General features: G+C 35.9%; 1 protein-coding gene across 2 annotated transcripts; it reads right to left on the minus strand.

Moving 5' to 3' along the window:
* Positions 1-2,697: 2,697 nt before the first annotated feature.
* On the minus strand, positions 2,698-13,065 carry Alr (Evr1_Alr domain-containing protein Alr). 2 transcript variants are annotated; one of them, XM_069846649.1, is made up of 4 exons: positions 11,598-13,065; positions 10,027-10,093; positions 8,762-8,909; positions 2,698-2,989 (listed from the first exon to the last, which is right to left on the minus strand). In XM_069846649.1, the coding sequence occupies exons 1-4, from the start codon at positions 11,718-11,720 to the stop codon at positions 2,947-2,949; spliced, it is 381 nt and encodes a 126-aa protein (XP_069702750.1). In that variant the 5' UTR covers positions 11,721-13,065; the 3' UTR covers positions 2,698-2,946. The 2 variants fall into 2 exon arrangements, with proteins under 2 accessions (XP_069702750.1, XP_069702743.1); XM_069846642.1 differs by having other exon boundaries at positions 2,698-3,015.
* Positions 13,066-22,525: the final 9,460 nt, after the last annotated feature.

The raw sequence follows: 22,525 nt of genomic DNA on the forward strand, positions 1-22,525 counted from the left end.
AAATTACAAAATAATATTTTATTGTCAGTTGATAAACCATCTTCTTTAAATTCTGAAATGTAACTTGTTAGTTTTGATTTTAAATTGACTGAATGACGTACTTTTGGCATATTTACCGTCTTTATAGTATGATTTACAAAACTGAACCTATGTGTACTCTGACTGGCATTTAACTGTTGAGCTGCACAACTGAAGTCTGTTAAAAATTTTAAATTAAATTAATACAGTTTTGTAACTTACTTTCCCATTGTTGATAGGACTGCTAATTTTCAAATAACTCTGATGTTAAAGGGATTACTGAACATGTGTTTAAATCTCTATTGTTGAAATGTATTTTTAAAAGTTAATGGAATTTTGTTTTGTTTTATTGTTAAACCTAATATAATATGGACTGTTTTATATGAAATATGGAAAATATATGGAAATTAACGAAAATATGTACTAAACTCTAAAATATGGAAAAATATGGAAAATAAAAGTAGGATTTTTCATCCCTACACATTGTGAAACATAAAGATAATGCAAAATATAAATTATATTAGCTTTATAAGTAAATATGTATTTACATATAAATCCTTTCCCTGGTTATAATAATGCAAAACGTAATACTGATATAATATTGTGCTATGAATTTGCTTAAATTTAATTTTAATTATTAAAAAAAATACAATTTCTTTATAATGATGAAATTGTGAACTATTTTTACATGTGCGTTATATGTTCCAATAATCATTAATCAATCCCAGCATGCTTTAAGCAGTGTCCATTTTTAGACTGAATCTTGTCAGAAATTCTTCATTGTTACACTCGTTTAATAGGTAAAGTCTGTGCCTTATTTTCTTGGTTTCCGCACTCTCAAAAATACATTACATGTAATTCATCATCACTATCAGAGATTAATGTCTAATGCTGCTGCCATTTTATATTTTATTCCCTAGATATAAATTTAACAACTACTGAAGGCATGGAATAGCTTATTCGGAAGTTATCCTCCGAATAATGCACTATTCCAAGTTCGTACAACACATTTCTCGCATAACCGTGGAATTAATTTTAACAGGACTTTATTCCGTGTTTGTACAACTGGACCTTAATGTACAAAAATTATAAAGAAACAAATGAATGGAATATGTAAAATGCGAGAAACCTTTCAATGCAAAGTCTCATATCTTTCCACAGCCTGCTACTATATTATTTATCATAATTTTTCTGACACTACCATGAATGTGTAAGGCCAATTTACCCATTGCTACTGTTACAACCACTGTATCAAAAAATTTAAATTCTGCATATTATTCTTCGTCATTTATGTAGTCTGCTATGACAGAAATAGTGTTCAATTAATATTACATAGTACATTATTGTTAAAGTAGTATAGCAGCAGACCTTGTAACAAAATACAGTGAAACCTGTTCAAGACGGAAGTGACATGGTCCTAATTTTTTTTCCGTTGTGAACAGGTTTCCGTATTATTAAGGTGTGACATTAAAATGGAATATTTTGTCATTCTTATACATGAAAAACAAAATGGCATGCCGCAAACTGCACGAAGTACAAAATATTCCATTTAACATCATCACATTAAATCAGCTTTCTGTCGCTCATTACATTGGTGAATCATCTTGATTAAAATCTCATTTTCTGTATAAATATTATCATAACTCACTCATTAGTCATTAAACATTACTAAAGTTTACTAATCTCATTCTATTTAATATCTAACACTATATTCTAATACTGTACTGCATATCACTGCACATTATTAATTAATTGGACTAGGAGCCATCTATTAGAAGCCTTGAATTCTGGTTTATTTCATTTCTTTCCCAGTTCAATAGCTTGCTTTGCAGGATAGATCCAGAAATTGGCTTGTTCTTTGAAAGGTCATGAAGAACCCACTCCCACAACAGTTCATTTATTTTCACATAAACAGTTGCTTTCTGGTTCCTTTTGTGTCACCAATATTGGCCGCACGCCACTCACTCATTATGATCTTTATTTTTTAAAGTGTGACACCTGAGTTTTCCACAACTGTACTTCTATATTATTTCACATAGACTTTGTTTCTAATTTTCCTTTAACTCGATAACTTTGACTTCATCACTTAATGTTAATGCCACATTTTATGCAACTTTTTTTTTTACCAGGAAATCACTGCACTTGCGCTCTGTTTAGCTACGACAGTTTACGGGTGTGAAGCATTGAAAATCTTTAAAGGGACTCGTCTGCCTAGTCAATAGGGTAATAAATTTTATGACCGACAGGCCAACACACCCTCGTACCCTCTAGAATTTTGCAAAGAAAACTTGTTTTTATCTTAGTGACCTACATATTTCGTATATTCCTTGAAATTACACGCTGTTTCAAAATATAGTGTGTCCAAAATAATGTTTCCATTTTGAACAGTAGCAGACAGTTTCCGTTTCCGCGTTGGACAGTTTCCATTTTATTCAGGAAAAATTACACATAATACATACAAATTTCGCCGGGACCAATAAATTGTTTCGAAATAGACAGGATTCCGGATTATTCAGGTTCCGATTTGAACAGGTTTCACTGTAAAATGAATTGCAATATTTTTGCATTTACACCATTTGGTGGTGACTGTTCGTGACCCTCAGTAGGCTGAGCAAGAAACCAATAATGTTCCTGTAACACACCGTTTTTGAAGAGCAGGATGGGTCAAACAGACAAACATTTGTTATTTATATTATATATTATATTTTCATATATTTATACAGTACATTTTTGACAAATAAATACTTCAAAGAATATTATACACAGTTCTTTACACAAGGTCCCAACACCGCTTACACTACAGTGTGCTGCGAATCTTAAGTTCTGGTCTTCGATCAGTCACAAGATCCATCCACCCAGCCATCTCGCCATCGTTCATTTACGCGGGAACAGTCAAACTCAGGCTTATCAAGCCGACGGTTAACATTATTATGCATTTTGCAGAGCCACTGTGAGAGTGTATGCTGAGAATCTGTAACAGGAGGGGTGACTTTCAGCCTGAAAGTGAAAAAAAATCACAACAAAAAATTCAAACTATTTCATGTGAAAAAAATTGCACGAAGATGATAAATACTTTCCCATATTACGTTTTGTGTATTTCACAATAATTAAGATCTTTATTATGTTGAGGAAACAATTAATTTCCTTAAACTACCACTAAGAATATACATAAATGAAATCCCTTACAATGTAGACGAGAAGATACCTATATTATTATCATTATTATTGTTTAAAAGTCATCTTTAAGCTAAAGATAAGTTTAATAAAGATAACATACTTATTTAACAAGACAATAAGATTTTTTTTCTTAACATGGCTCAGTAACTTATGGAACGAAAGGAATTAAGCATTTTTAATAACAACTTTTAACCAACTTCCTTTAGAATACAGAATCTTACCAAATTGCCGGTGTTTTAAGAATTGTTTAAAAAGATGTTTTTGGGAACATTATTTATTTTAATTCTCAGTTGATTTATTTATTTCATGGTTTCAAACTTTCTTTTCTTTCTGCCCAAAACTTTATGTTACCATACTGTTTGTTCTATTTTGCTTTCTTTTTTTAATTCTTGAGATATTGTATGTTTTCCACAGACTGTAGTTTCTTGACTTCTTAAATTACATTGTACAACATATGTATGTATTCTTGTATAGCTCCTACATATGAGTTATACTAGTTGGGGCATACTCAATAAATTAAAAAAAAAAAACCCTGGCCACTTACTGTTTAGTATTTATTTAACCTCACAGAGATAAGGCCATCAGGCCTTCCCTTTCCCTCTACCAGGGGATTACAACTATAATAGTAAGAATACAATTAAAACTACAATTACAATTAATATTAAATTTACGATTACAATAAAAATCAAAGTACAGTGAAACCTGTCTAAAGCAGCCATCTGAAGTTACCTTGTAAAATGGCCGTTATTTCAGGTGGCCGCTTGATTAAGGTTGCGTTTTTTTTATGAATCAGCATGAAAATACTGAATTTCACTGACTTTTTAGGACTGTGCGCGTACAACAATCATGCATATTAATGTCAGCCTGTTCCATTCTTGCAACTAGCCATTTCAAAACTCGCTTGCGGTACCTCAGTTTAAATGACTGCATAATACCTTGATCAAGGGGCTGAAGGTGTGATGTGGTATTTGGGAGAAGAAACACCAATTTCATGGATCACATTGCGATTTTGTCGTTTAATCTTGGAATTGAAATCGCATAGCTAATTCTCAAACAACGATGATGTCATCCAAGCTTTATTGTTGGCAGTCCACTTCACCTCCAATATGCCCACGTCAACATTTTTCAAACATCTCGGTTTCAATGATTTCCCTATCATTAAGAGTGGTTCTTTTTCTCCTGCAGCATTAAAACAAAACAGCAGGGTTATTCTGTCTTTTGCCAACTTCCCCCCTTTACACTCTTTTTTCTTAAAACTTAAGTTTTGTTACGGAGGGCCCTGAAAAAAAAAAAAAAACCTGTTTCGTCAATACTGTAAATGTCTCTGAATTCATATTCCACAAGAATTGAAGGCAGTCTATTTTTTCCATTCTTCAATAACATTGGTTGCAATGTCACCTTCTTCATCAGACACAGAACGAAATGCAATGTTATGCCGTTTTCTAAAGCACTCTAACCCCTATTACTAGCAACAAAATGTCTTACATTGAGTTGTTTGGCAATTTCAAGAGCTTTCTCTTGAATCATAAGCCCACTTATTGGCAATTTCTTCGCCCTCGCACACTTGAACCATCCGTAAACGAAATCATTCACATTACTAAACACAGATTCTCTCTTCCTTCCATTATTTTATTTCATCTTTATTCTTAATTATACCGTTTATTTGTGTCTTTCCATATTTGAATATTTCTGCAATTTTTCTCGCAGATGTTCCATTCTCACTTTCTTCAATCATTTTTCGTCTCATCTCTAAACTTAACACCACTATAAATTTATTGTTAGACATGATTTCTCTCTCAAACTAACTTCACAATTCCTCTGAATCAAGTGAATGAAAAGAAGAAAAATTCGTAAAAGCTGGTCCATATAGGGATAGATATAAAGAGGAGAAAAAAAATTCGAATGGTTAACTACCTAAAACATACTGTGACATTTTCGATAGAAAAAGTCCGTGTTTCAATCCTTAAAAAACGAGTAAGAATTTATAGCTGTGCAGGGTCGGAGTGGAAAGTGACAAAAGAGTCATAAAACAGTAACCAACTAACCCCAAGATATGGAGGGTGTACTGTTGTATACTTAGCTATTGCTTCCTGTCATCTAACCATCGAAAAAATAGGTCAGACAGTATCCGTGAAAAGATTTTTTGTTGGACAGTGACCGTTATAGTCAGGTTCCAATCCAAATAGACTCCGGCCGCTGGCCGCGCATGAGGTGGCCACTAAATAAAGAGAGAATTTGTATTTATCTTATGGAAAATCCAATTGGTTCCAGAGAAAATTGGCCTTTTGGCCAGGTGGCCGTTTAAATGAAGTGACCGCAAAGGCAGGTTTCACTGTACTAAAAGATTACCTGATTAATACATGCTAGACAATTTATTGTAGAAGTTAAGAACGAAAAAATTTCTTTTACTGAAGTATAAATTAAACGTACAATAATAAAAATATGAAATTACTCGATATTTAGATATTTTATGCTAGAATAAGAGAACTATTTACAAGAAGCCATGTCTGAATTCATGGTGAGAATGTGTGTTTAGATTATGATGGGAAGAAAGATAAGTGAAGCAAGACAATAGGTACAAAGGAATGGAGTTCAAGATTTCTTTTATCTAGTTTAAGCCAACCTATTGCTTCCAGAGATAAGGTTATATGATCACATTTGTGACCAGTGCTTACAAAACATACACACAAATTATGAGCATGGTGAAGTTTTGTTTTGTTGTTGCTGGGAAGATCAGTCAATAAAATGTCGGCATAGTCAAAATAAGGCAATACAAGCGTCTGCACAAGGGACTTTTTTTTTAAATGAAAGGGAAGATGAATATTTATTCTTTTTAGCACATGGATAATACAGTAGCGTGCAAATTAATCCGAACACGACATATTTTTACATTTTCTGTCATTGTTGGCCTCACAGCTGCTCATACCGCTTTAATTGACATCTGTAGTACGTGTAATTCCATTGTTGAAGGTCTATCATTATTTTTTTTTATAATATGTGACATTTTGCCTGTCTTTTGTACTTATAAGCATTTCAGTTGTGTTGAAGACTTAATACTACAATCCTGTGTACATTCTGTCGTCTTCACAAATGGATACAACTCCACGAAAACGGTCTAAAATTGAATAATTTCAAGGGAAAAATTGTTCCAGGGCCGGGTATCGATCCCGGGACCTCTTGTTGAACGTACCAACGCCCTACCACTGAGCTACCCGGGAACTCCACCCGACACCGTCTCAACTTTTCCCTTTATATCCACACAACTCGCGTGGGCTGACGAAACGCCAGAGACCCACATCGAGTGCAGACAATCTCTGTGTGACTTGAAATTGTGGTTTTCTGTTAACGTACACAGTAACGTATACATTATGCAAATCTAGTCTTTCAGGTGAAGCTCCCTGTAAAGCAGATTTGAATAATTTCAAGGGAAAAATTGTTCCGGGGCCGGGTATCGATCCCGGGACCTCTGGTTGAACGTACCAGCGCTCTACCACTGAGCTACCCGGGACCTCCACCCGACACCATCTCAACTTTTCCCTTTATATCCACACAACTCGCGTGGGCTGACGAAATGCCAGAGACCCACGAGTGCACACAATCTCTGTGTGACCTGGAATTGTGGTTTTCTGTTAACGTACACAGTAACGTATATATTATGCAAATCTAGTCTAAAATTATAACATTAGCAGAGCATTCTTCTATGACACAGAGGCAAATTGCTGCAGAATGTCACATCGGTTTGGCTCCTGTTAATTCGATCATAAAACGATACAGGGAGACTGGATCCATCACACCCCAGAAAAAAGGAAACTGTGGCCGGAAAAGGAAGACTTCACCTGCAGATGATCGTTTAATTGTCAGGAAAAGTAAATTAAATCCTAGACTAACTGCTGTCGACTTAACCCGCGAGTTAATGGCTACCACTGGGGCGAATATTCACGTCACAACAGTGCGGCGTAGGCTTTTGGAAGCTGGACGAAGGGCTCGTAAGCCTATTAAGAAGCAACTGCTAACCCCTGTTATGTGCAAAAAAACGCTTAATGTGGGCAAAATTACATCAACACTGGACAGTGAATGACTGGAAGAATGTACTTTTTTCCGATGAGTCTCATTTCGAGGTCCACGGCCACCGTGTTTCTTACGTACGGAAAGGATCCGAAAAAGTAACAGCAGCTCATCTCCAACAAGCACCCAAATACCCCCCTAAAGTAATGTTTTGGGGTTGTTTTACACATGAAGGGCCTGGAGCATTAATACCTATCAAGGGAATGATGAATTCTGACAAATATATTCACTTATTGGAAACCAGAATCGTGCCCCAGCTGCAAAAATCATTTCTGGATGGCAGAGGTGTGTTCCAACAAGACCTGGCACCATGCTATACGTCTCGAAAAACTACAGAATTCTTCAACAAGAAGAATATTCAGGTACTCCCCTGGCCAGGCAACTCACCCGACATCAACCCCATGGGGAACTTGTGGTCAATTTGCAAAAGAAGAATGCAAAAAATGGATTGTTTTACAAAGGAGATGATGATTTCTGCCCTCATTAGTGTATGGTTTCGCGATGAAGAAATGAAGAATATTTGTGGGAAATTAGTGGAATCCATGACAAATCGTCTCAGAGCTGTTATTAGGAACAAGGGAGGCCACATAGATTACTGAGGTATGTCTTAGATCCTTTTTTTATCCCGTTTGAGTGTTTTTGCATAAGTAATTACGTTGTTCGGATTAATTTGCACGCTATTGTAGTAGAGTATATTTTCCTGCAGATTTCTGTGATTTGCACCTCCCAACTGAGGTGATTATTCATGTGAATGCCAAGATTTTTTACGGAAGAACCGAAATGAATATGCACTGTACTTATTATAATGGGAGAAATGTCAAGTTGTTTTAGATCGTTGATTTGTCGTTTGTGTCCTAATATAATTGCTTGTATCTTTTCAGGATTGATTTTAAGATGAAATTTATTTGTTCATATCACAATTGAGTCAATGTCTTCATTCAGTTTGTCGTAGCATCATTTACTTGGTTGAAGCAGGAAGAGATGTAGCACTGAAGATCATCAGCTTACAAGTGATAATTGAGGGACTCACAAGCAGAGTGGACCAAGTCCACCAGTGATCAGTTTGTGGATTAATACAATCTCGCATAAAGAAAACTTAGATTTATTCATTGCCATAACAAATAAAGTCCATAACTCATTTGTTACTCCACAGAGGGCAGCATTTCCTATGGAAGGTGAAGGTTGCTAAGCGTGAGCCAGAACTTTAAGACTCAATATCTGAGAACTATTCCAGATGGACTTGGTCCACTCTGGTTGTGAACCCGTCAATTATAATACCTTACATGTGATGTAATATCATTGATCTGGAAAGCTACTAGCAGTATACCACTACAACTTTCTCCAATCTACAGTTTCAGTGCTTAAAAATATAGGATCCTTTTTGGGAAACTCTGTATGTAACAATGGATAAAGCTGTAAAACACAAAGCACTGTGCAGTTATACACGTACTCCACCACATTTTTAATAGTCTGAAGGAAGTAAGTTTATAAATATACTTACTCTTGACGAAAATCTTCTGCACATATAGAACAAGGGTAGAATTTTGAAAAGAGATCAAAAAAACGTGCCATGTCTGATTTCTCTTGTTGTGTTGGTTTGTCAGGATAATATGCGGCCATTGTATGAAGGAAACCCCAAGTTTTATTCCCTGAAGATAAAAAAAATCAAAATGGAATATTAAAAAAAAAACAAAGTGATATCAAATACTACTACTACTACTATAATCTGAGTCCAAAAGTAGATAATGTACCTTATGACACACACGCACGCACGCACGCACGCACACATAACCCCCCCCCCCCGCGCGCTCTTATTGCGTAATTTCTCACGTGAATTGAATGTATACAAAGATTTGACCATTCATTTGCTATCTGCTTTGCAACATGTCCCAATTTTGGAATTTGAAAATGAAGAGTACACTGCAAAAATGATGGATGTCACTTTCTTGTCGAAAATGAAACAAGACTGTCAATGCATAGGTTAAGACATATAGAATGTACATAGAGAGTTATATGGCATTAACACTGATAGTCATTGTCCAGTAATGATCGGAAAATCACAGTTAAGCTTTGAGCGCTAAGCATTTCAAACTTTCAATTGCTTCTCCTGCAAAATGTATTCCAAATGATATCAATCATTCTTGCAGTGGACTCTTCAAATCTGGACACTTTATTACTTTATAAGAACACAGTAATTAATTATGGGACATCAGCTGTTTTACACTCCTGCTTTAATTACTTAACATAATAATCCGTGGTGCTACAGCCCGTGAAGGGCCCAGATCGACCAGCTGGCTGCTGGCCTCACGCCCACATGCCGAAGCAGAGGTGGACGATCATCCAACCAGAATGGAGGTATCGTGTGGTTAGCACGATGATCCCCCCAGCTGTTATAGCTGGCTTTCGCAACCGGATTTTGCTGTCTATCATAGCTCCCCAAGTGCATCACAATGCTGGGTGGGCACCAGTCCCACAGACTGGCCGAAATTTCATGAGAAATTTAATTATTTCATTACAACATTTACTACTTATTGTTAACGTTGAACTTCAGTTATTTTCCACTTATGGTTTAGTTTCTTCTTCATCATAAGTGTTGACAACAGAAGAAGCACCGGACGATTTGAATTAAAGAGTCTGCTGGGTATGAACGATAACCAACAGCAAAACAAACACGAGCGCCAGCAGTGTAGCCAATACCGATACATCACCTAGCTTGCTAGCCAGCAAGGAAACAAGCAACCGGGCTTTACACAATGTAAAACATACCTAGTTCTTCTTTGTCCAACGGACACTCACTACTCCTTGGTTTATTATGCACTTCATCTGGCGTTTCCTGAGAACAGAAGCATTGTATTACAGAATTAATACCTATACAGCAGAAACTTGATGCCTTACACGTATTTGTTTTACAAAATCACCAATCAAGTCAAACTAGCGCTGAGGTAGTTCCTTTCATACTCCGCTTATATAGGGTTACCCTTTCCCTCTTACTTCAAAATTCCAACCTTGTGCACACAAAATAAATTATTGGCACTGAAAAGTGCTTTTTCGTAAATATAATGATGCGCATTCGACAAACTCAGACAAATCTGCTCTTTTTAGTATTTTAAGACATAATTTGGTAGGTGCAATCCGTGTTCTAAAATTTTCCCGAAATTCTAAAAAAAAAAAAAAAAAAAAAAAAAAAAAAAAAAAAAAAAAAAAAAAAAAAAAAGAGAGAGAGAGAGAGAGAGAGAGAGGACTTTTTAAAAAATTGGTACGAACAAAATTAAAGATAAAAACAATGGCTCATCTTAGCATTCTCGTTAGTTGCTGGATCAGTATTACATCTGTACCCTACTTATCGGTGGACCCACTTTGTGCACAAGAGCCTGAAGAGACAAACTTCTATCTTATAACAAATAACTATAAAATTGTTCACAAGACATGTCCCTGAAATTATATTTCACCATGATGATACCTCTGACTGTCTCCGTTAGCATGCGATTTCGTTCTTTTGTCCATTGAGCAGATATTAGGAAAAATACTCTCTCAATACTTGGGATAAATAAATAGGTAGAATTGACATATTTTTAAAAGTTCTGAGGAAGTTTCAGTGCTCGCAGAACTATTGTAATTGAAGAATTTGCACCATTGTCTATCTAAACTTAAATCTTTGTCCAAATTAACTTGATTGGCATATCTTTGTACATTGCAGAATAAAATTGATAAAATAGCTTAGAATCATGAATAGTGACATTTTTAGAGTGTAAGAATTCAATGCATGTCAATAGGTCATAATATTTTATGTTTTTATGTGCTCCAGCTTGAACCATTGAAAGCAGTTAAATTCTTTCATAGGTTTTCACCATTTGTTTAGATATTCTATGCATAATATCGCACATTGTTCAATATTCATATTAATTCTAGCTGAAATGAGAAATGCCGGAGATTTCAATTTCTTAAAATGCCCGCCGGATAGGATTAAATGATTAAAAAAGAGGGCATGTCCTCCTTTTTCCGGACGGATGGTAACCTTACTCTTATAACCATCTTGCATAAACGAGTCTGTAACAGGTTAGGTTTGGTTAGTGTATGCATTTGTTATGCCTTGCACATACGATCAACTGCATCTTCACCAAAAAAAAAAAAAATCCCTTACAAATTCACCTACTTTCACTTCCAAAATCATCGGAACAACATCAGAACTAGTTTCACCCAAAATCACAATATGCTTTATAGGATTAAATGAATGATGTAACTATCGTCATAAATTTGAAATCGACATAACCTAAACACGATCTTTATGTAGTAGTTACCACCAAATAACATAACAAACTCCGCATAAACGAATTCACCTTTGCAAAAGCTGTCCTTTGCTGTTTTGCCCACGATTTGAAGTCTGTACATGTACGACAAGGTTTCGCGTGTTCTCCACGATCGTACATTCGATCACTCGCACGATTTCCTGATGCCGCCATCCTAGTATTATGCTGCACGCATCATGTCAGCCAAGCTAAATACGTTGAGAAATATTTCACTCCAAAGCTACAAATTTGCCCAATATTAAATACTAAGGTAATATGGTGTAAACGGCGAGCGTAAATAAAGAATTATCACACTCCTTTAGTATTTACTTCCTTTCTGCAATTTATTTTGGAATTAATAGAAAAACATTCGGTCCTATAGAAGTTGCCGACACTGAATACATTTGAGATTTTACATATTGCCAACCTACGTAAGAATTTACGAATTGCTGTGAAATTTCACCAATATTGAATTTAATCAGCGTCCATGAATGCCAGAATTTATGGTCGAAAAACAGGATAGGATCAGTAACAATGAAGAAAGAGACGAGAAACATTTAAAAGGTACGCGTCCTTCTGAGGGAATTTGAGGCTAGAAAAACCATAGACAAATAACAGACTCCAAGCTCGTTGGCCACGCAGCGTCGTTCCAATATCTGCCACCAGGTTCACCCGAACTTTCCATAAACTGATTGTGCTCCATTACTAAGCATTGTGGATCGTAAAACTCGTTAATTTTATTGTGCAAATGCATCACTGAATGAGTAACAGGATTATAAATGTGCCACGCATAGTAGTCCTATTTGAAATTGGATGGTGCTTGTTAAATAACGTTATTTACATTTTTGTTTCCTGAATGCCTGGATTTCAATTAATTTATACAGTTTACTTTTAAATTATCTTCACCTTATTCTTTTATTTTGGCAGGCTAGTTTTCAATTCCATGCTTTCCCTTCTAGTTTTGTTTCTCAAAATAACATCTTAGTCAAAAATTACATTTTGTCAGCTTCTGATCTGCTGATTTTCTATACTAATTTTCCTTGTCATTTTTCATGTTGTAATTTAATGGTACCAGTACCAGGAATGGTTTTATTTCCAATTGAGCATATTGTGGTTGTATTTTTTATGTGCTTCAAAAACTTCAGGTAATCTCATAGTGAATCCTTCAATACTATAGTATACAACCATGAAGTGAGTGTAGAAACATCTAATTGCCAATAAAAGATAATTTGTTACAGATTTGTCGCGAAATTTTCCTCGTCAGGAAATTATAACATATCTCTTTGTGCACCAGCAACTACTTCATTGTTAAATTATTATTGTTGCTCCTAATACTGTTAAAATATACCCAAACCATCCCTGATACTTTTACCTTACATACAATAATGAGAACACCTTAAGGTGATGAGTGAACTCCAATGACTCCATATCGACTTGTTTAATCATTTGAAAGACTGAATATAAGTATAAAGTAAATAGATAGGAGGACGAGGGGAATATACTAGGTTTGAAATTAGAAAAAAAAACTTAAAATCTCATAAAATATACATAATTATGCAGGAATATTTATCACTTATTTTCTTTCTATGTATGTATTCAACTCAAGGTTCCGATGCCGGAACATAGTTACCCACTGACAGAGGTTTCAGTAGCTGCAAGGAATTTAGTCACACTTAGCCCTGTTTGTTGATGGGAGCAGAGAAACAAGTGATAAACTCATCGCCTCAAACGCCACATAGATTTATTTTCTTCACTGTTATGTTTAACATTCACTGTAAAATTACGTCTACATAAGTAAGATCTGCAAACTTTATGCATCACAATTAGGTTCCTGAAACAAGGTGACACACACTCTTAGAGTAGAGAAGGCAAGACCTGTCCTGTGACAATATCATGAGTCATGGCTATATCACCAATGGGTATGGAGGGGGAAGATAGCTTTTAAGGTACGCGTTCACTACATCGTATCACACTCCTCGTACGAATCGCACGTAACGGATATTTTAAGTGCAGTGCGTTTACTGTAACAGCTCCATCTCATCACCTCATCGGATTCCCCTATCAGCTGTTTGAAACATGACGTAGTACGATACTGACATTGCTGAAATCAGAGGAGTTGAGGTTAGGTCTATTAATTATGACTGTTAGCGAATAAGAATTTGTAATTGCTTCATGCGTCTTAATTGAAGAGGAAGAAACGAAAGAAATATTGGTTAGCCTACATAATATATATATGTAAGAAATGACTTGATTACTGTAATGGGAACGCCTCAAATTATATAATTCTTCGCAATTTTCTACAAGCGAAGTAAGTTTTCCGTCTGCCATTTTGGCGCGACACTGAACATGGCACAACATAATAGTAACAGTTGACCAATTAAAATTGATTTATTAAAGAAGGCCATGATCGCACGCATCGGAAAAGTTGCCCATCCGAGAAACGTGGACGGATTTGCCGAGAGGCGATGCGTCCGATACGATGTAGTGAACACGGTTACATAACAATTACAGCAAAGATAGTCTTTTTTCCGATCCGTGCGATTTGTACGATGAGTGCGATATGATGTAGTGAACGCTTACCTTTAGTCTGAAATGAACTTCCATGTCAGTAGATTTGTATAATATTAACCATCACAAAACAAACTCTATTACTGATAGCTCATTCTTTCTTCTCTTGCACAGCTCACATGCCAGGTCTGGCCTCCTCATCTGTACTACTTCCACTGGATTACAGGTACCAAGTGCATGCAGCATTAACCAAAGATGTTCATGAAGAAGATGGAAGATGTGAAGCACTTACTGCTCTATTGAAGTGTTGATGCTAACTGCAGAGATGATAACACCAATCCATTGGTCTACGTAGATGGAATGGGGACAACTGGGGGAACTTCTCAGATCGTATTCACACCAAGGATGTGATGCCAAAGAGAAAACAAGATCGGTGGTAATATGTATTACTGCCAGACAATCGACCTTTACTCTTGGTTCTTTATAATAGATGCAATGAACTGGTAAGAAACAGGCATGATAATAACACATACACAAGCACAAACATGCAGTACTTTCTACATCTTTCCACATGGATAGAACAATTTAATTTAACTGCTAGTTTACTCTTTGTTGTCACACGTCTTTAAACTCAGCGATCATTTCAGACTGTTTTCTAAGCATCTGGGGGCAACATGAAAAGGTTGGAGAGTAAATACGGATTTTATATACCTAGGTTATTTGAAAAGTTCAAGGCAGAAGTTAAGTAGCTCCACTTTTGCATGGAATTGGAATCACATCTAATTTGAAGTGAGAAAAATCAGATTTCCAGTTTTTTTAAGTAGCTTCTCAGTTGTTAAGATGGAAATTTAGTTAAGGGGACACTCAACTATATTTTGGAACTTTTTTCCTATTTGACCAATCTTTTTCAAATTTGGAGAAAAAGTTTAATATACACATGGAAAGTAACATGCAAAATCTCAGCTAATTAGATCCGATACTTTTCAAAATAAAAAAAAATATTTCAATTTTTAATCAATCATTAATTGAAATATCACTTTTAATTATCATTTTTTATTTTTTGGCTTTGTGCATTTGACTGTGACTTCTCAATGAATAGGGGAAGAATTCTGTGTATTGATTTAGTTGTGTCACGTAAATTAGTGTAGAAATTTAATTTTTCATTTCTATGACACTTTTTCTCCAATTTTTAAGTTGGTGTCCCCTTAAATGTAACACTTAAGAAGTTCTGATACTCCTCACTTCAAAATACATGGGCTATCGGCTTAGTGTAAACCTGCTAACAGCCAAAAAGAAAATTTTACAAGGGAAGCAAAAAAAAACTAAGTTTAAATTAACTCCGAAACTTTAGGACCAAATCCAAAGTACAGGTACAAATGCCATCTATACTTTGGACTTGGTCCTAAAGTTTCAGAGTTAATGTAAACTTAATTTTTTGCTTCCCTTGTAAAATTTTCTTTTTGGCGGATAGCAGATTTACACTCTAAGCCGACGATATGTAACTTCACTGATATAAAAAAACTACAGTTAGACTGCTTGGGCTTAGAAGAACTTATTTTTATTATAAATTTTTGCTGCTGCTGCTACTATTACTACTGATGCTGTTGCTGCTGCTACTACTATTACTACTACTACTACTACTACTACTACTACTACTACTCGCTACCTCTATTACTACCACTATATTATAATAATAACAGTAATAATGGGCTCAAAATTGTCAGTAAACTAAAAGCTAAAACACAATCCCGAAAATTCTGCAGGAAAGAGAAGAGTTTTGACCTCCCAGAAGAGAATTTCTCCCAGGGTCAGTTTCTGAATTCATCACTCCACTTGCTCTTTACGTGGATTTTGTACAAATATCCCAATTCCAGATATATTTAACAATTCAGAGAAATTTCCCAAAATTGACTCAATATAATCTGACCGCACTAGACACCAAATGTGAATATGTCTCTTGCATCATCTGTGAACAGTTTTTCACTTCTCTGGTTAGATGGAAAAATCACGGCTCTGATTATTAATGCTCAGTAGAGAGCCATGAAAGCACAATATCATATTCATTTCATTTTTTTTTTTTCCAGGTTAGAAGTCCATACAATATGACTACAATCAATCTTTTTTAATCACTAATTAACGCAAATTTGGTTTATGATGCAATATAAGCAAATTACAACACATTTTACTCGACTTTTTTCCCATAACAGCTTGTCATTTGTGAAATTATGCTTTTATAAATTAATATATTCCTTATGATTCCCTTCTCTCCTTAAAACACAAAAAGATAGTGCACATTTATGTTTTATCCCAAAATCGCTGAAGTATATTTCGTTTACCCTCAATATTAGGTGACCAACATCAGTGCCACTGTTAGTGCTCAGTTCATGTTTACTGTTCGATCTACATAACAGGCTTGTCTTATTTTAAGCTTTAGCTAATATTACAATTTTCAATTTTACGTTAATATTTTCGATGTTTGCCTTGAAGCTAAGCTGACTCTCAGCTGAATTTATTTTTTACTTTTGCTTTAGGCCTAGTGCCTCAGAAGCGTAAATGTATTTTTGGTTTTTTTATGTTCACGGCAAGTAGAAAAAAAACTGATTTGGTTTAAACTGATATTCATGGCGATCTGAAACTTATCTGCAACATTTGCAGTGTAACCTATATCTAGGCCTATATTCCATTAGATGAACAAATGAAGGTAGCCTCTCACGAGAACTATATAAGTTAGCCATCTTGTTATTCTCTACTGGTGTCCTAATATCTGTAGTATTGACGCATGTTGTATCCAGTTGTATTTTGTGAATTGCAGTTTGTATATATTTCGTTGATATTTTTTTTTCATATAACATTTATTTTGTGCCTTGAAAGGAAATATTTATTAATCATTATTGATCTTTAGGATGATAAGTCACGAGAAGTCTGATGATGCTGTTTGCCTTGCAGCCTTGGGTTCAGGCTGTGAAATGGCATTTCCTCCATTTCTGATGTAACAGTTATCCCGCTGTGACTCGGGCCCCATTGCCTCGTTTGTTTAAACAGGTTGTACCACGTGAAGGTGAGGCTGAGAGTTGGGTAGGAGAGGCTATGTAAGACGCTTCACTACCCCTTACGACCCAAGTGACATTTGCTTGTGAAATAACACAGTATGTATTCTAATTACAGAACAAATAAAACTTGTCTTTCAAAAGTTCCTGTTATGCTTGTAGTTTTGAGTTCCCTGTTTGCCGGTAGTCCTCTATAAGCAGAGATAATCTCATTTCGTTAAATGTATTGAATTACGCTTGTATATGTTTTATGGATGCCTTTACTTTTTAACTTTGCTCTAGAGTATGCCATTAGGAAAGTCCAAGATAACAGAGAGGGTTTGGAATTGAACAGGTTATATCAGCTGCTTGTCTATGCGGATGACATGATTATGTTAGGAGAAAATCCACAAACGATTAGGGAAAATACTGGGATTTTAATGGCAGCAAGTAAAGAGATAGGTTTGGAAGTAAATCCCGAAAAGACAAAGTATATGATTATGTCTCGTGACCAGAATATTGTACTAAATGGAAATATAAAAATAGGAAATTTATCTTTTGAAGAGGTGGAGAAGTTCAAATATCTGGGAGAAACAGTAACAAATATAAATGACACTCGGGAGGAAATTAAACGCAGAATAAATATGGGAAATGCGTGTTATTATTCGGTTGAGAAGCTTTTATCATCCAGTCTGCTGTCAAAAAATCTGAAAGTTAGAATTTATAAAACAGTTATATTACCAATTGTTCTTTATGGTTGTGAAACTTGGACTCTCACTTTGAGAGAGGAACATAGGTTAAGAGTGTTTGAGAATAAGGTGCTTAGGAAAATATTTGGGGCTAAGCGGAATGAAGTTACAGGAGAATGGAGAAAGTTGTACAACACAGAACTGCACGCATTGTATTCTTCACCTGACATAATTAGGAACATTAAATCCAGACGTTTGAGATGGGCAGGGCATGTAGCACGTATGGGCGAATCCAGAAATGCATATAGAGTGTTAGTTGGGAGGCCGGAGGGAAAAAGACCTTTAGGGAGGCCGAGATGTAGATGGGAAGATAATATTAAAATGGATTTGAGGGAGGTGGGATATGATGATAGAGAATGGATTAATCTATCTCAGGATAGGGACCGATGGTGGGCTTATGTGAGGGCGGCAATGAACCTCCGGGTTCCTTAAAAGCCAGCAAGTAAGTAAGTATATGTTTTATGGATGACTGTTGTCATCTGAAGTTTCTGTGGAATTTCGTACTTTGTTTTGCAATGTAACATTTGAGGCTTGAAAAAAATTTTTTTTTTCTAACATAAGGTTACCAGAGTCCTCGTTTCCCAGGGACAGTTCCCGAATTTTGCTTTTGTCTCCAAACAAAATTCGTCCCCAGAATGTCCCCACGTATCCCCGGACTTTAAGTGTTAATCATTACAATTTTATGAAAATGCTGTTGAATATTTCAGTGTCTGGGGCATTCATTCACAAGATACGATATCTGTGGAATGTATATCACTTAGATGTCCTCCAGAAAGGTAAAAATTTGAAGAGACAGTTCATTATTTTTCTTCCAATATTTGAGTAGATGGACTTGACCTGGATGAAAAATGTTATTTCGTGAAATTTCTTGTTCGAATAAATATGTAACTTCGAGAAAATAGCAAAATGTACTGAAGGAAATGCTGATCTTTGTTCAAAATGGAGTGACATCTTTTTTAAATTTCCTCTGAGAAAATGATTTTCTACGTACAACTCTAGAAGTTGACTGAAATATCTCCATGAACATGATGTGGAGATGCCAAAAATTCAGAATGAGTCATGCTTGCTATCTTAACCAATTTCAACATGACTTGTCAAAAATTTGCTGCAAAATTGCGATCCAGAGATGAACTGCTTAAAAAATTCACTCTTCTGAAAGCACCAGTAGTTAAAGTAGTAGGCTTACATAGTTACTTAGAATGAGTGTTTTTAGTGTATATGCAGAATGAATGTTTTAACTTCTTAGAATGTGTAAAAACAATATCAGTGAGAGGCAAACTGACAGAAATGTTGAACATTTTTTTTTTCATATATCGCTATCTGTCCCCGGAAACTGTGGAAAAAAAAAATCTGGTAACTTTACTGTAAGACAGCTGTTGGATATTTTATTTGGTGAACAAGTGAATGCTGTGTGTAAAAATTTTAAGATATCTTTGTTGTCTCTTGGTTTTTGTGGGTGTTCATTTCAAAGTGTGTCATGACGTCACTGTTGTGAGTCAGCGATTTGAAGCGAGTTTCAGCTTTTGTGTCAGAGAAGTTGCCTATTAATCAAGGCGTTCAATCTGAACTTGAGAACGTGTACGGTATAACTTGAATGTCGTAGCAACAGATGGCGGTCTGTAAAGTCTGTGTGCTACCATAACCTCTTTCGAAGTGTGTTTTACGTGGGCAAGTCGTACGCAGGGTATTTGTTATCATCGATTGCGTACGGCAACATTCCACAACGCAAATCAAAACGCTCCATGTCCATGTTGACCGTCCAAGTTAATGTCAACAAATACGTAAGTAATCGTCTTAATCCTCTCCCCATATCCCGACAGTAAGAAAAAAAACTCACTTCAGTACGTGTTCCCAAACAGTTCACATTCTTGCCACTACTGGCGTTACCATACGTATCGGTAAGTAATCTTCAGAATGAACGCCGTACTTGCTAAGCAACTTCTCTCGCATTTAGGTAATACGCCTCTGCAGAAGTGTAGGAAGATTGAATTCTCTAGGCTCATCGGCTAGCCACATGACGACATACAGCGAGCCATGACACATTTTGAACTGAACACCCAGTATATGAGCAACAGATAAGCTGTATTATTTAATCCTTGTAAGATATATCTTGTAATGCATATTGTTATTTTTTATGTTACAGAGTAACCATGATTTCTAGTTACGAAAGAATTTTGTGATTTATTTTGCAATCTATCATTTTGTACTTGAAGCACACTATCTGTTCTTCATGACAGACAGACAGACCGACAGGTATGCCTCATGTGAAAGTATGTCCCTATTACGATGTCTTTCACTACTACTTATATTTTAAATTAGATTGTTTCATGGTTACAACTTTTATAATATGTCCGAAATGTAGAATCCGATATATGAATTCTTTAACTGTCCAAATTTTTAATTCTCTATGGATGAAACTACCTCTGATTGAGGTTCTGGCTGATATGTAGGCCTTACTTCTGTTGCCAAAAAGTACATCCCACTTGACAATATGTGTCAGACGAAGAACAACTGTTTGTATAATCTGAAATCTGATTAGTGTAATATGCTATTAATCAGCGATGTATGTAATGGAGGGGGAAAGGAACTGGCCACCCTACCCCATTATCTCCTATCTTAGTTGCCTCATGAGTGATTTATTTGTGTCACTTATGAGGTTCCAATCAGTCTTGAAACATGGATCAAAGGCACCATAGTTAAATATGGTAACTTCGATATGAGTCTTAAAATATTTTTTTTTATAAATTTGGCATTTCTTTACAATTGCGTTACCGAAGGTAGAATATATTTACATACATGGCTTTTTGTCGAGTCATATGTATTGTAAACAAAAGACAAATTGAGCGGCGACGCTAATTTCACACCAGAATAAGAACGGAAATTTGACGTGAAAGTGGTAGTCGGTGGAGAGGTGTGATTGCATGCCTTGTATGTAAGCTTTTTGATAGATACATAGATAGAAAGCGCGTTTTCGTAAGGTCGAATATCAGTGACAAGTTAGGATTGGTTAGTTCAGGCTTTGGTATGCCTTGCATGTACACATTTTGGTCGGTAGGTGGGAGTCTTCCTTTGGTAATACAATTGTAAAGAAGTGACTTAAATTTGAATCTTTTTTTTATATATAGCCTATATTTATTTTGGGTATACCCTCAACGCTGGGCAGACATAGCTACATTATTATTGGTGTAATTACACTTTTGTTTAATGTAATGCAGATTTCAAATTTAAATTTCTTTTATTAAGTACAGAATACAACCGCACCATGCTGGCATGGGCAAGTCTCGTGTTGTCGTTAATGTGATTCATAAAGTTCAGTCTGTTGTCAAGGGTAACGCCTAGATGTTTTGCTAGCATTTCCCATTCGCTCTGTGATCTTTGTATCTAGTGGGTAATTTAATTAACATGTAAAAGCGACACTGATACGCAGCTACGAGCGTCGTTAAATAAAACATGTTTTTTATTTTACTTTAAAACATGTAAAAATTTTCTTTTCTTTATGGAAACTATTGTTTGGATTTTAAATACATTTAATTCGTCACTTACATAGCCGGGTACCTGTTCATTCACCTGTCTTTGTAATTTATTACATAGTGGCTATTGGGGGTTTAAATGATGACACCATATAGGCTAGCCCTTGTCATCAGCAAACAGCCCAGCCTGCTCTTGTAATCCCATTAAATGGCAGATCATTTGTATAAATTTGGAGAAGAGTAGGACCTAAAACGCTGCCTTGTGGCATAGCACCGTTTGTTTCTTTATTGAAGAATAAATGTTGTTAAGTTTTACCTGTAATATGGTCCCTTCGCTGCTTACAAGAAAATGCTTCTCACAGAATAACAAGCTTCTGCGGGGTCGGACCACGTAGACAACAACGGTAATGCCACGTATGTGCTTCGATAACCATATAAAGGAAGAAGTCAAGACAAAGACATTGTGACTCACTTATCCTGTTGCATAGCCACTGAATCATTGATGAATGTAAAATAACTAGAATAGAGAGTCCAATAATTTGAAAGTAGTTATATGGCTCCTCGAAAGTTGACGAAATCTCTAAATAGCTGACTTGAACAGTGCAGAAAAATACAGTACAAACAGCGACCCCACGCAACACAAAGATGCTGCGTCATTGAATGTCCTTGGATGAGGTGGCGAGAAAATCCGAAGCTTAACGGGGCCACACGATTCTTACAAAGAATCCTGGTCAGCTGAGATTTCAAGGAAACGAGCCTTCTTCCATGGCCGATGGTAAGATGTGCCTACCCAAGAAGACGGTCTTCGCCTGCCCCAGTGAATAGAATCAGATGAGGACAAGGGAGGAAAAACAATTAGCTTACGCGAGCGTACGTTGTTGCAAGAGAATTTTGGTCTGTGGGAATAATCTATGGGAGTTGCAATCTGGTTAGACCCTTCTCTTACTCCGTATTTCTCCGTTCAATTCATAAGCCGGAAATTATAATGTAATTCGTACCATATGAACGAGAAAGATATCGCAGAGCATTATTCATAACATCGGTAAATAATGGTAGGGCAAAATAGCCGAAGATGTCAGCTATGCGGTGCGCGTGGCCAGAGACGCATATTAACGTCAAGGGAACCGAGCCATTAGATTAAGCCAGTGAAGTTATCATGGTCAATCCGAAATATATTTTATTGCATAGGAAGACATTGTCCAATACAAAAATTCATTCACCATTTC

This window comes from Periplaneta americana, chromosome 2 (assembly GCF_040183065.1).
Source record: "Periplaneta americana isolate PAMFEO1 chromosome 2, P.americana_PAMFEO1_priV1, whole genome shotgun sequence".
NCBI lineage: Eukaryota > Metazoa > Arthropoda > Insecta > Blattodea > Blattidae > Periplaneta > Periplaneta americana.

What these genes read in the sequence shown, in the direction of transcription:
- Alr (XM_069846642.1), bottom strand. Translation starts at nt 11,720, where the DNA reads ATGGCGGCATCAGGAAATCGTGCGAGTGATCGAATGTACGATCGTGGA. An exon ending in AAAGGACAGCTTTTGCAAAG is followed by an intron (nt 10,094 to 11,597) that starts GTGAATTCGTTT and finishes TTCTGTTCTCAG; the next exon opens with GAAACGCCAGATGAAGTGCA. An exon ending in GCAGAAGATTTTCGTCAAGA is followed by an intron (nt 3,016 to 8,761) that starts GTAAGTATATTT and finishes TTTCACTTTCAG; the next exon opens with GCTGAAAGTCACCCCTCCTG.